This window comes from Oryx dammah, unplaced genomic scaffold (genome assembly GCF_014754425.2).
Source record: "Oryx dammah isolate SB20612 unplaced genomic scaffold, SCBI_Odam_1.1 HiC_scaffold_21, whole genome shotgun sequence".
NCBI classification, from domain to species: Eukaryota; Metazoa; Chordata; class Mammalia; order Artiodactyla; family Bovidae; genus Oryx; species Oryx dammah.
The window spans coordinates 4,835,711-4,849,201 of NW_024070205.1; the positions used below are offsets into that span (position 1 = coordinate 4,835,711).

General features: G+C 41.6%; 1 protein-coding gene across 1 annotated transcript in view; it reads left to right on the forward strand.

The window, feature by feature from the left end:
* The window catches only part of ASPM (assembly factor for spindle microtubules), a 62,187-nt gene that overhangs the window by 11,187 nt on the left and 37,509 nt on the right, over positions 1-13,491 (forward strand). The window contains exons 4-10 of the mRNA XM_040263721.1: positions 4,485-4,589; positions 5,325-5,471; positions 7,356-7,601; positions 7,869-7,936; positions 10,168-10,309; positions 11,791-11,921; positions 12,863-13,038. Of these exons, the coding sequence (XP_040119655.1) occupies positions 4,485-4,589; positions 5,325-5,471; positions 7,356-7,601; positions 7,869-7,936; positions 10,168-10,309; positions 11,791-11,921; positions 12,863-13,038 (1,015 nt within the window). The remainder of the gene's footprint in view (positions 1-4,484; positions 4,590-5,324; positions 5,472-7,355; positions 7,602-7,868; positions 7,937-10,167; positions 10,310-11,790; positions 11,922-12,862; positions 13,039-13,491) is intronic.

The window sequence follows — 13,491 nt, forward strand, 5'->3', positions numbered from 1 at the left end:
GAGCTCATTTCTCTTTGTACACTCCCCAGTTGGAACCACCTTCTGCATCTCCCCAGCTCTCTGCAGTGCCCGTGTGCTCTGGACTCACTGCCTTCCTTCGCATCTGTCTTTGCTGAATGCCCCCTCCCCCTGTTCCCGCCCTGACCTGGCCCTCTCCTGAGAACATGCCTTCTCTCCTGCTCCTCCTGGGACCGTGGACCACCCACCGTCTCATACCTGCTTCCAGACTGTTGCTTCTCCTTTCTTCCCGGAAACAGATGACAAGAAAGCAAAGGGGCCACAGACAACTTGAAGTTCAGTTTCCATACCACCCCACCTTGAGTTCTCCTTGTTACAGGGAGAGATGACTGAGAATTTTTACATTTGGCTCGTAAGACCTTCTCTAAAACTTCTACTTTGTGATGTGTCTTTATGATTCAAGATCCTTGAAGGAGATCCTTCCAGTACCCTGGCCTGTTGAGTTCCAGCCCCCTTAGGCCACACTCTGAGCATCTCCCTCGCTGGGATTTCTGCATTTTCACTAAAAGCCGATGAATCTGCCTCCATTTCCCCAGCCCTCACCTCTGACCTGGCATCATTTCCTCACTTGGCTTGGCCTCCATGGCTCATCGTAACCCCTTGTTCCGTCTTCGTGCTTGTCTGGCACATTCCAGTTCCCAGGCCAGCTGTGCCTGAACCTTGCTGGACCGTGACCGCTCATCTCCTGGAAGCCCGCAACTCTTCTCGGTTCTGTCGTCCTGCTTTGTTGACTTTCTCTCTCTGCTGCAGACTCCTGCCCCCCTCCCTTTTTGTCCTGAAACCTCGAGCACCTCCATCCGCCTCTGAGGACAAGCGCCGCTGAGCGCCTTGCTGATAGCTCCTCTCATACCCACGGCAGTCAGACTGAGCGCACATTGTCATGAGCTCACGTTCAGGTCAGGAAACCTCCGCATCCAGAAGCTGAGTCTTTGCCTGAGATCACGGGGACTAAGTGGTCAGGCTGGGCTTCCCCCAGGCAGAGGGCTCAGGAGCTGGTGCTCTGGTCCTCACCTAAGCCGACAGCCTGCTTCCTTCCTCACTGAGGACGCAGAGGTGCTGTGGAAAGGTCCACAGCGTCCGTCACCCGCTGTGCTCCCTTCCCCTGCTGCCTCCTATCCTGTGACAGCCTGGGAGGTCTGTGTGCCAGTGAGGCAGGCTGTTTACAGTAACAGTAAAGACCCCAGCCGTCTACACGGTCGATGTTTTAGCAGCTGCCTTTCCCCACGTCTCCAGGGTTTTACTCCCTATCGGGTCATTTCTGATTCATGCACAAAGTGCTGTTCTTACCTCCATCTCCCCAGAAAACAAAGACTTCCTCTTGGTACCACATATCCATTCACACGCAGCATCTTTCTGCTTTCTTGTAAGCAACACTCCTTGAAAGAACCTACATGTTCATTTTGTGATAGTTCACTGATTCTGTTTACTTTTCCATGTAAACATTATGCTTGAATTAAAAGGTGCTTTTTAATGTCAACAAAAATAATCACTTTGAAAGATGCTTTTATTACCTGTTTCTTGTTCTCCTCTTTGTTGAAGTCACTTTAACCAGATTTTGATGACTCTGGTAAAACCTTGTTTTGTCAAGGTCATCAACACCTCCACACTGAATCCAGAGATTATTTCTCAGTCTTCATCTTGAACTATTAGGCACCCTCTCTCTCTGGGACCCCTTTACCCTGCCACTCCCACTTCCTCCTGGTTCTTTTCCCGCCTCCCTGGGGGCTCCTCTGTGTCTGTCGCTCCAGCCTCTAAATTTGACTCAACCACTGAAATTTTTCACACTTTTGCTCATTCCCTTAGTGCTTTCAAGCCATCTCACAGCTTTCAGTTCTGCATGGAGGCCTTCCAGCTTTACATCTTTAGGATGGACCTCTCATCTGTAGACTCGTTTATCCAACGTCTTTTACTTCCACTTGACTGCCTAGCGAGCATCTTTAATTTGTCTGAAAGCAGCCCTTTGCCATCCCCAGTCCTGTGACGTCTCTCCCTGGTGTGTCAGTCCAACACACTTCTGTTATGATCTCCTCTCATCTCAGGCCCCACACCTGGGGGTGTCCCTAAGTGTGTTTCTCTCCTACCCTTTCTCTATAAATTCAGACAGTCTGCCTGATTCTAAATTCAGTCCATCAACAAATCCTGTCTTCTTTCCAAGTACATTCAGAACTGGGTCAATTTCTCACCATCACTGACGGCCCCATCCTAGCCTATGTCTCTGCAGGTCCCCTATTGGATCTTGCCTTCACCCTTGCCTTCTCTGGAGTCTGTTTTCCACTTAGTTGCCAGGGCAATGCTTTTAAAATAGTCATCAGTTGGATTCTAACATGCTCCATTTCTATACCCCCGATGGCCTTTCATCTCACTGGAAGCCAGGTTCTTATAGTGACGTGCAAGACCCTGCAGTGTCTGCAGAGAAAAAACTCAGTTTTTCAAGTGCATTTATTCGACTCTGATAAGTTACCTGCTGTGTGCTATGCATTGTTCTAGGCTCTGTGGATACTGGGAGAAAAGACATCATTCCTGTCCTCAGCCGCTCCCCGTCCTTGGAGCTATGCCCAGGGAATCATGAAAGTGCAGAAGGGGGGCACTTTACTTGGCTTTATGGGAATGATCAGAAGCCATGAGACATTTCCAAGGAAGTCTCCCACAGAACAAAATGTTTGTAGGCGGAGGGACTAGCTTGTGCAAGCCTTCAGAACGAGGAACTCATATTTTTAAGTACGTTAAGATGGAAAGAAACTTATAATCTAATAGATATTATGTAACAATGTGGTCATATTCCTTATTTTGACAGTTGGCATGGATTTGCAATTCTTCTAAGTCAAAGCTGAGCACTTTTTCTCTGAAGGTCCAGGTAGTAAATATCCAGGTTTTGCAGCTCATGTGACGTCTGTCACAACCACTGGGCCCTGCCATTGCCAACGGAAACAGCCACAGACAGTGTGGACATGAGCGGCTGTGACTCCGTGCCAAGAAGACTTTATTTATGAACACCGAGATCTGAATTTCATATTGGCTTCATGTGTCATGAAATAAAACTTTTGGAGGTCTATTTTGTTTTTAACTAGTGTTCATAAATGTGAAAACTTCTTAGCTTGCAGACTGTACACAAACAGCTGTGGGCTGGATTCTGCCCTGGGCCTTAGCTTTCCCGCCTCTGGCTTTATTATTAATATTAGCTCCTGGTTTGTATGGAGCAGCAGCACAAGCTGGTGTGAAACCTGCCTTTGAGGGAGTGAACTGCGTTAGGACAGGCTGTTTTCCTCTGTGACTTCCCTGTACTTTCCCTGTAGGCACCCACCCCGCCCCGCCGCCACCATCTACCTCCTGTAGGTACCACCCACCATCTACTTCATCTCCGGGTGAGGCCTGGGAACCTGTCAGGGTTCTTATTCTCTATCCCTTGCCTAGTCAGTTGACATTAAGCCCTGTTACAAGTTCTGCTATGAAAACAGCTCTTCTCTGGTTTTGTCTCCACCGCTTCTGTGTTCCTTTAAATTCTCATCATACCTGACTTAGGCCCCTGGGATTGCTTCCTTTTCACTTCCATCTCTAGTCTTGACTTCAGTCCACTGTCCATTCCATCTTCTGAAATACATGTGACAGTGTGACTGCCTGGACCTTAATCCTTCACTGGCCCACCAGCTACTTGGAACTGAGTTACAGTGCAAGCCCTGGAGCCATACTGTCTAGCTCAGCTACCTACTAGCATGCATGACCTTGACCAAGTAGCATAGTTGCTCTAAGCTCCATAAAACATAGAAGATGATGGTGCACTTCTGATAGATTTCTGGTGCTGACTACATCAGTAACCTAAATTACAAGACTCTGAGAGTGCCTGGTGCAAGTATTCTACTACTAGCCATCACTGTTATTTTTCATATTTTTTAATTCCTTTCTTCCTCTTCCAGCCTCTTTTTGGTCTTGCTTTTCTTGTCTGTGTTCTTGGCTCCAGGTACCACCTTGCAGTTCAGTCAGAGGCCCCGTTCCTGGTATGTCACGTCCACTGCAGGGTCAGCTCAGGGGCGCTCCCTCCAGGAGGCTGTCCTGCCTTTCGGGTGCCTCCCCTTGTCCCAGGCTCCTTGTATACTTCTGATGTAATGCACTGTGATTCTTTCTACTCCTCTGTTCTGGACCCAGAACATCCTGAGGGCTGGAACCACATCTTTCCATTCTGTATTCTCAGCACCTAGTTGTATATATACATACACACACAGGCGCACACACACAGTGAGCTGGTTCAATCTCAATCATAGCTTCTGTCGACACAAAATACTTTGTAGTTTCTGGTCTGTAACTTTCAGACATAGGTTTTATTTACCCAAGTTCATATCCTGGCACATAGTGGTTACTCAGCATCTGCTAAATGGATATGATTTTGAAGAGTGCAAATTTTAAGTTGATAGCAGTTCATTCGCAGAGTTTATTTTACTTTCAAAATGCTATTCTTTTTCTCACGATTGTAGATTCATTAGGATACAGAACTCCTACTTCTAAAACAAACAAAAGGACAAGACCCTTTGTTCCTGTGGCTCGGTCTAACTTGACCTTCATAAAAGCACTAAAAGCAGGCAAGTGTTCAGTATCTTTAAAGTCTCTGAAAAACTTGACACTGAATGAAGCATTAACCGCATTTCAAATGGAAATGAATTGGTTTTTTTTAATGGAATAAAAGCCTTGAAGAATTGTTAAAGTATGTGTCTCAATAACAATTAGGATATTTTCTCAGAGTTCAATGAAGTTGATTCACTTTTCTTGGGATTTCTAAATAACCAGGAGGTACTGCCTTACTTTTTCTCTTTTACTTTTACTACATTTTATACCCCAAAATGGGCTTCCCTAGTAGCTCAGCTGGTAGCAAATCTGCCTACAATGCAGGAGACCGCAGTTTGATTCCTGGGTCAGGAAGATTCCCTGGAGACGGGATAGGTTAACCGTCCGGTATTCTTGGGCTTCCCTGGTGACTCAAATGGTAAAGAATCCGCCTGCAGTGCAGGAGACCTGGGTTTGATCCCTGGGTTGGGAAGACCTCCTAGAGGAGGGCTCTAGTATTCTTGCCTGGAGAATTCTATGGACAGAGGAGCCTGGTGGGCGACAGTACACGGGGTCATAGAGAGTCGGACATGACTGAGCGACTGAGCACAGCACAGCACACCCCAGGGCTTTTAGCTCCTTCCAGCTGGAAGTAGAAAAGCAAACATCGTTCAGTGTCTTAAAGGTGATCTTGCTGACGATCGTCTATTGCTATGGATTGTATAATAATTTTAAGGAAAAATGTTTATGCCTTAACCTAACTGTATTCCTAGGTATACCTAGACATCCAATGCCGTTTGCTGCAAAAAACGTGTTTTATGATGAACGCTGGAAGGAGAAGCAGGAACAGGGCTTCACTTGGTGGCTAAATTTTATATTAACTCCTGACGACTTCACTGTAAAAACAAATATTTCTGAAGGTAAACATGAAGTTAATGTTTAAATTAGATAATACTTTTTTTAACGGGTCACTTTTAACATGATTTTTTCATTCTTCAGTTGTACAGATTTATTGGGCTTCCCTGGTCGCTCAGATGGTAAAGAGTCTGCCCGTAAGGTGGGAGGCCTAGGTTCAATCCCTGGATCGGGAAGATCCTCTGGAGAAGGAAATGGCAGCCCGCTCCAGTATTCTTGCCTGGAAAATCCCACGGACAGAGGAGCCTAGCAGGCTACATAGGGTCGCAGAGTCGAACACTACTGAAGTGACTTCACTTTCACAAGTGTATCATAGTGTAGTTAGTGGCACAGCACACTAGGTCATTAAGACAAACGCTCATTATTGTGCAGGTGAGAGAATTTTGTGCTGTAAGTACTGAACTTCTTTTTTTGCTCATCAGCCAGTGTGACTTCCAGCCTTTCCAGTGAATGGGTTTTATTGTTAGACAGATTCAGTCTGCATTAACAGTGAGATATGGCTGCCTAGAAACCCAGTACAGTCTTAGCTGCATCAATAAAGTGGAATGTCCTGGTGGATCATTTTGTCTTGTATGGCCTGTTAGGGATATTGTCTCTACTGGACCCTGTTTAGGATGTTTGTGGCCAAGTATATAATGATGAGAGGTCTAAAAACCAGTGGATATGAGGAATTTTTAAAATATTTATTGTAGTTCTGGAAAAGAGAAATACTCAAAGTATGGAACGTGATGGAAACATGGTGTTCTTCAAATATTTAAAGGATTTTCTCCTGAGACAAGGAAGATTCACTTGGGCTACTCTCCCATAGAAGTTACAGAGATAAGTTCAACTCCAGATAAGGAAAACCCCTTTAAAATACTTAACTTGCCCAGGCATCACACAGGCTGACTTTAAGGGGGACGATTTCCCTCTTGGTATAGTGTTCCAGCAGACACTGGTCTGCATTTGTTAGAGAAGTGTGTATAGGAATTCTACCTTTGATTAGGTACTTTGCTTTTTCTCCAAAAGTAAACAAAACATGATTTTTAGTTCTTTCTTTGAGAGAAGATGTGCTCTATGAAAATTCAAATTGCATTTCAAAATTTGACTTTAACAAATCACATTCTTTTTTTAAACCTTTATTAATTTATTTTTAAATATTATTTCTATTTCTCTTTGGAATAGAGAAATATAACTTTTTTTTTAATGTATTCAAGCATATTGACTTTTTACCTTTTTGATGTTTTCCATTACTTTTTAAATGATTATTCTTTTTAAATTTATTTTTAAAATTGAAAGATAATTGCTTTTAGTATTGTGTTGGTTTCTGTCATACATCAGCATGAATCAGCCATGGATATGTGTATGTCCCCTCCCTCTTTTACTCCCTCCCAACAAATCCCATCCTTTAGGAGCTTATCTTTTGATAAAGTGTATGGAAGCAGAGAAGCCAGCTAGGAGGCTCTCTCATGAGTCTGGGTTAGAGGAGATCATGTTGGAACCTGGACGACAGTGGTTATAAGAAATGGTTAGATTTGGGATACAGTTTGCAGGTACAGTCAATTGGTTGCGACTATAGGACAGCCTCGGAGAAGGCAATGCCACCCCACTCCAGTACTCTTGCCTGGAAAATGCCAGGGATGGGGGAGCCTGGTGGGCTGCTGTCTATGGGGTCACACAGAGTCAGACACGACTGAAGCAACTTAGCAGCAGGAGCAGCAGCATAGGACAGTCTGAGCTTCTGAGTGGAGGATGACACCTTCACTTTGAGGTGGGAAGGAGAGGAGCAGGCTAGAAGGCACAGGGAATAGATTCTGTCTTGGCCACCTTCAGCTGCATTTATTGCTAGATTTTAAAGTGTATGCACGTATCGTTTAACCAGAAATATCCTTTCTCTCATTTTGACCCAGTAAATGCTTCCACTCTTCTTCTGGGAGTAGAGAGTCAACGTAAAATAAGTGTCCCGGAAGCTCCTACCAAGGACGAGGTGTCTCTCAGAGCTTACACAGCTCGGTGCAGGATGAACAGGTTGCGTCGGGCCGCATGCCGCTTATTTACTTCTGAAAAAATGGTTAAGGCTATGAAAAAGCTTGAAATTGAAATCGAAGCTCGGCGGTTAATTGTTCGGAAAGACAGGCACCTCTGGAAAGATGTGGGTAAGAAGATTATAGAAATCTTGAGATTAATTCTTTAAAAACACTCTAGAAATTTTTTTTCAGAGTCAAATATATACGTGGTTTCACCTAAAAGTTCACAAACTTAAACGAGATCATGTACATATATAAAAGCATGTAAGTATACTTTAACATATTTCATATATGTGATGTTCCTTTTTGGTCTCTGATTTCTCTCCATGAAATTGTATTCACTGTCTCGTATTTGATTAGTGGTCTGAGCTTACTTGCGTTTCATATGTGTTTCAGGAGAACGGCAGAAAGTCCTGAATTGGCTATTGTCATATAATCCTTTGTGGCTACGAATTGGCCTAGAGGTAAGTACACCTTTCAGTTTTTGAAAAAAGATATATATATATATACTTTTAGAAGATTCTTTAATAAAATGATGGTTTCAATTATCAAATTATTTGATTACTTAATATCTCAGTATGAAATTTAAGGTCCCTTCATAAATGCTCTTAATAGACTGTCATTCTATATTACTGCCATTTTGTTACATAGCAGTTTTCCCGTTAGTTTCATATATATATAATATTTGGTACCAGATGTAATAACAAGTATAGTTAACTCCTTTCTGAGCATTTACCAATGATAATACTAGGTTTTTTAAAGCACATTTAATATATTTTCTAATTTAGATCTCTATAAAATCCAGTGAAGTATTTATTGTTATTCCAACTTCACTGACAGAACAGAAGCTGAGATGGTAAGTGACCTGCCGGATGCCTGTGAAGGGCCAGGATTGGAATCCACACCAGTCTGAAGTCACCAGAAACATTTAGATGGAACACTACTCATGGAAACATCAGAATTTGAGTTTTTCACATGGTGTATGGTTCAGTAATATTTAGAATGATAAAACTAACTGAATTAGAAAGCCACTAGGAGTTGGCTGTTAGAAATATTCTTTTATTCCTGCCCTCAGTGTTCCCATTTCTTTTAGTCTTTTACTGGTGAACTCCTGTATCTTATTTAGGGTTTTTACCTTTGTCATGTGGGATATCCCATTCTTCAATTTTTTTCTAAGTTTTTGAATAGAAAAATCTTTTGTACTAAAAAGGAATCTTTACAATAATCTGGCTAGTTATTAGAAAATTGAGGTGTAGAGAGAATGAATGATAATCCCACTATGGTCACCCAACTAGATAATGAACTTGGTAAGATTTCTTGCTTTAATTCTTATTTCAATTGATTTGAAATTCAACTTGTCATTTCTTTCAAAGAAAAGTTAATCAGAAAATTACATATAAACTGGCTATGCTTCAGATATCAAAGAGCCCAGAGCCTCAATTAATGGAGACCTGTCTAGGGCTTCCCTGGTAGCACAATGATAGAGTAGACCCTGTCTGTTGGGGGCATAGCTCTTTTGTGGCAGAGGTAGAACGTGGGAGAGTTAGAAACATGCAATGCCTTTTGAAACTTCCTCTTAGATGTAGTGGGCATCACTGCATCCATAGTTCTACCTAAAGTGCATTACCTGTCCAGGCACAGATGAGGCAGAAATATTTATTCTTTCATGATAGATACAGCAAATCTATGCCATTTGGTGGGAAAGGGGACTTCTAAAGGGAAGGGTGAATGAATTATAAACAAAACATTCTACCATCACACCTTAGAATTCTGTTAGGGGGCGTGACCTTTGAGGATCTTAAGAAAGCATCACATGCCAAAAAAATAAAGGAAGTAAAGACAGAGTGTCTCTATTTTGGCAGATATTAGTATTTTTTAAGCTTTTCTCTAGTTTTATTGATGTAAAGTTATAAAATACAATTTGATGTTTTTAGTTTTTTCTAATTGCTTTGAAAATCATTAACAATCACACTGATGTTACATTAATGACATATTTTAATCCTTGATTATATACAGATCAGAACATCCCCAGTTATTGTCTCAGATGGTTTACAGATGGTTTTCCATTTGTTAACTACTGAAGCTTTTAGAATTATTTAGGTGTGTGTTGCACCTTCACGATACACTTGAAGGACGTGCGTTCGTGTGTGCTAAGTTGCTTCAGTCGTGTCCGACTCTGTGACCCCGTGGACTGTAGCCCGCCAGGCTCCTCTGCCCATGGCATTCTCCAGGCAAGAATACTGGAGTGGGGTGCCATGCCCTCCTCCAGGGGATCTTCCCTTCCCAGGGATTGAACCTCAGTCTCCCATGTCTCCTGCATTGCCAGATGGGTTCTTTACCACTACCGCCACCTAGGAAGCCCACTAGCAGGACAGTTGTCATTAAATTTGAACAAGAGGCCTATATTTGATAGTTCTTAAAAGAAAAGATTGCAATATAAATATCACTTGTCATATAATTTTTAAGAACTTATCTTAGTCCTGAACTTTCATCTCTTCTTCACTGTGAAGAGTGCACTAAAACTTGCAGAAAATATCCATGTTCAGCCCAAAGAGCCAGGTCGAACATGCCCATCTCTCCCAAAGGAATCAGAACCTCGCCAGTTCCTAGACCAGCGTCGTCTGTCCCTCCTCGCTACATCCCTGTGCCCCGAAGAGAGAGCACAGCTCTGACTTGGGCTTGGATTTCTTTTCAGACAGTATACGGAGAACTGGTGCCTCTGGAAGACAACAGTGACGTCACGGGACTGGCGATGTTCATTCTGAACCGCCTGCTTTGGAATCCTGACATCGCAGCCGAGTACCGGCACCCAAGTGTCCCTCACCTGTACAGAGATGGTGGGTGGCTCTGCCTCCGTCGTGTGCTCCCCCCGCTGTGTGCAGAGGACGTCCCGTCCTCATTCCTGTCTCTGTTCCGACTTCACCTTCCAGAGAAACCGGTGTAAATGGCCTCTCTCTCCCCTGCCGTCTCGTTCTGCAACCCCCCCACCATTCCTTCCCCCCATCGCTATTTGTGCCTGCTGTCTCTTCTCTCCACCTCAGGAGCAGGCCTCACGCCTGGTGGAGGTCACGTCTGTCTTAGGCTGTCACTTGCTGTTTTAGTATTCTTAGCCCCTAGGTCGGTGCCTGTGGTGCTCATGACGTAGTTGTCCTATGAACCTAACCCAGTCTCTTGCTGTGTCTGAGCCCCAGTTTCTTCCATGAACTGGAAATGCCCCATAGAGCCCTCGTAAGCCTTAAATGAGTCTGTTCATGGAAAGCCTAAGAAAGACACGCAGTGTGCCCCTGTGCTCATTACTGCTGGTTTGTTCCAGCAGATGTAACTATCCTCCTTTTACATAAAACTTGTCTTTTTTTTTTTAATTGAGGTATAGTTGATTTACAATGTTATATAAGTTTCAGCTGTTCAGCATAATGATTCATAATTTAGAAAGGCTATACTCCATTTATAGCTTTTATAAAATATTGGCTATATTCCCTGTGTTGTACAATGTGTCCTTGTAGCTTATTTATTTGATAAGTAGTGATCTGTACTTCTTAATCTCCTACCTCTGTCTTGCCCCCACCTTCCCTCTCCTCACTGGTGACCACTGGTTTGTTTTCTGTATCTGCAAGTCTGTTTCTTTTTGTCATATTCACTAGTTTGCTTTACATTCCACATAGAAGTGATACCATGCAGTATTTATCTTTCTCTCTCTGACTTATTTCTCTAAGCATAATGCCCTTCAGGTCCATTCATGTTGCTGCAAATGGCAGCCATTTCATTCTTCCTTATGACTGAGTAGTGTTCTATTACACACACGTACATACATACACATAAACATATGTACACACCATATCTTCTCTATCCATTCTTCTGTCAATGGACTCTTAGGTTGCTTCCACATCTTGGGTATCGTAAATAATGCTGCTGTGAACATTGGGGTATATGTATCTTTTTGACTTAGAGTTTTTATTTTCTCTGAATACATACCCAGCAGTGTAATTGCTGGATTACTTGGTAGTTCTCTTTTTAGTTTTTTGAGTCATCTCCATACTGTTTTCCATAGTTGCTGCACCAATTTATGTTTCCCCTGCCAGGGAAAAAAAAAAAAAAAAGTAAATATAAGGAATTTTATAGACTTACAAAAAATTCCAAGATAATTTGACTTTAAAGTATAGGACACATCTCAAGAATCCTTAACAGAAATATATAGACCAAAAGCATAACAGAATAAATAAATACAGAAAAATAATTGAGAACCACCCCCTCCAAGAAAAGAAAACCAAACTTGTCTTGCATAGATGAACATGCTATGCCTTTTTGTACTTTATTTCAGGTCATGAAGAAGCTCTGTCTAAGTTTACCTTGAAAAAACTATTATTATTGGTTTGTTTCCTTGATTATGCTAAAATCTCTAGACTTATTGATCATGATCCTTGTCTCTTCTGTAAAGATGCCGAGTTCAAGGTATGGTTTTCATCTTATATTTTTTATTTCACATATAAGACTTCTGTCTGTTTTTATTGTGTATTTTCAGAAAAAGTTATTTTCCCAAAGAACACTAGTCCGACTCTTTGCAATCCCATAGACTATATATATATAGTATATATATATATACACAATATATACAGTATGTACATATATATATAGTATATATATATATACAATATATACAGTATGTACATATATATATGTATGTATATATATAAATATATATATATAGTGTATATATATATATATATACACAATATATACAGTATATATATATATACAATCCATGGAATTCTCCAGGCTAGAATACTGGAGTGGGTAGCTTTTCCCTTTTCCAGGGGACCTTCCCAACCCAGGGATCTAACCCAGGTCTCCTGCATTGCAGGTGGATTCTACACCAGCTAAGCCACAAGGGAAGCCTGATAGTTTTCATCTTATATTTTATATTTCACATATAAAATTTTGTCTGTTTTTATTGTATATTTTCTTCTCAGAAAAAGTGATTTTCCCAAAGAACAGTACTCTGGAGTAGAACAAAAATGCCTGCCCAGTAGTTCTAACCCTGCCTAGCTTGTTGGTTGACATTTCACCAGTGCATCATTCTAGCTTTGCTTTGAGAATGAATGTAACTGTGCTTCTGAGTAATTAATTTGGGAGAAAATTTCTTTCCTAATTTAGTATGCTATCAAATTCTAATTTTTAGAGTGTATTATTATTTATGAGCCCTTTCTTAAAAAGTCTTAAATTAGAAATATTGGAAATATATGAGGTTTCCATTGTTATCATATGAAACTGTCTTTTTATACTAGTTAATTTTACTTTATTTCCATATGCGCAGAATGATTTGAAGAATTTGTTTTTATTATAAACAGAACGATGATACTGGAATATAATACCTTCTGTTTGTTTCTCCATAGGCCAGTAAAGATATCCTTCTGGCTTTTTCACGAGATTTCCTAGGTGGTGAAGGTGACCTTTCCCGTCACCTGAGCTTATTGGGATTTCCTGTGACCCACGTCCAGATGCCTTTCGATGAATTTGATTTTGCTGTTAAGAATCTTGCTGTAGACTTGCAGTGTGGGGTGCGTCTCGTGTGAGTATAAGAAATGGAATTATGTCTCTCCCTAGAATAGACTAAAATTTTCCAAAAGACATTTTTTTCTAACATACACAATCCCTCTTGCTCCTTTATGTAATGGGATAAATCTAGGGTTTAAAAAAGTTCAGGAAAATAGTGTGAATTTTAGGCCAAGAAACCTTGTTCCCTATCCACATTTTTCCCTGCTGGCAGGTGATGAGGTCTGAGTAGCAACCACTGATGCTGATGCCCCAGGATAGGAGTTGGGGAAAGCATGGGGCTGATTAAACTATAAGACATTTAAATAGCACTTTATCTGCAGTGGTTTCATGACTTCTACATCATTTGAGACCAGTTTTAGTTGTATTAACCATGTTGCACATGAAAGGATACATCTCTGAAATTAAAAGACACTTGCTCCTTGGAAGGAGAGCTGTGACAAACTTAGTGTATTAAAAAGCAGAGACA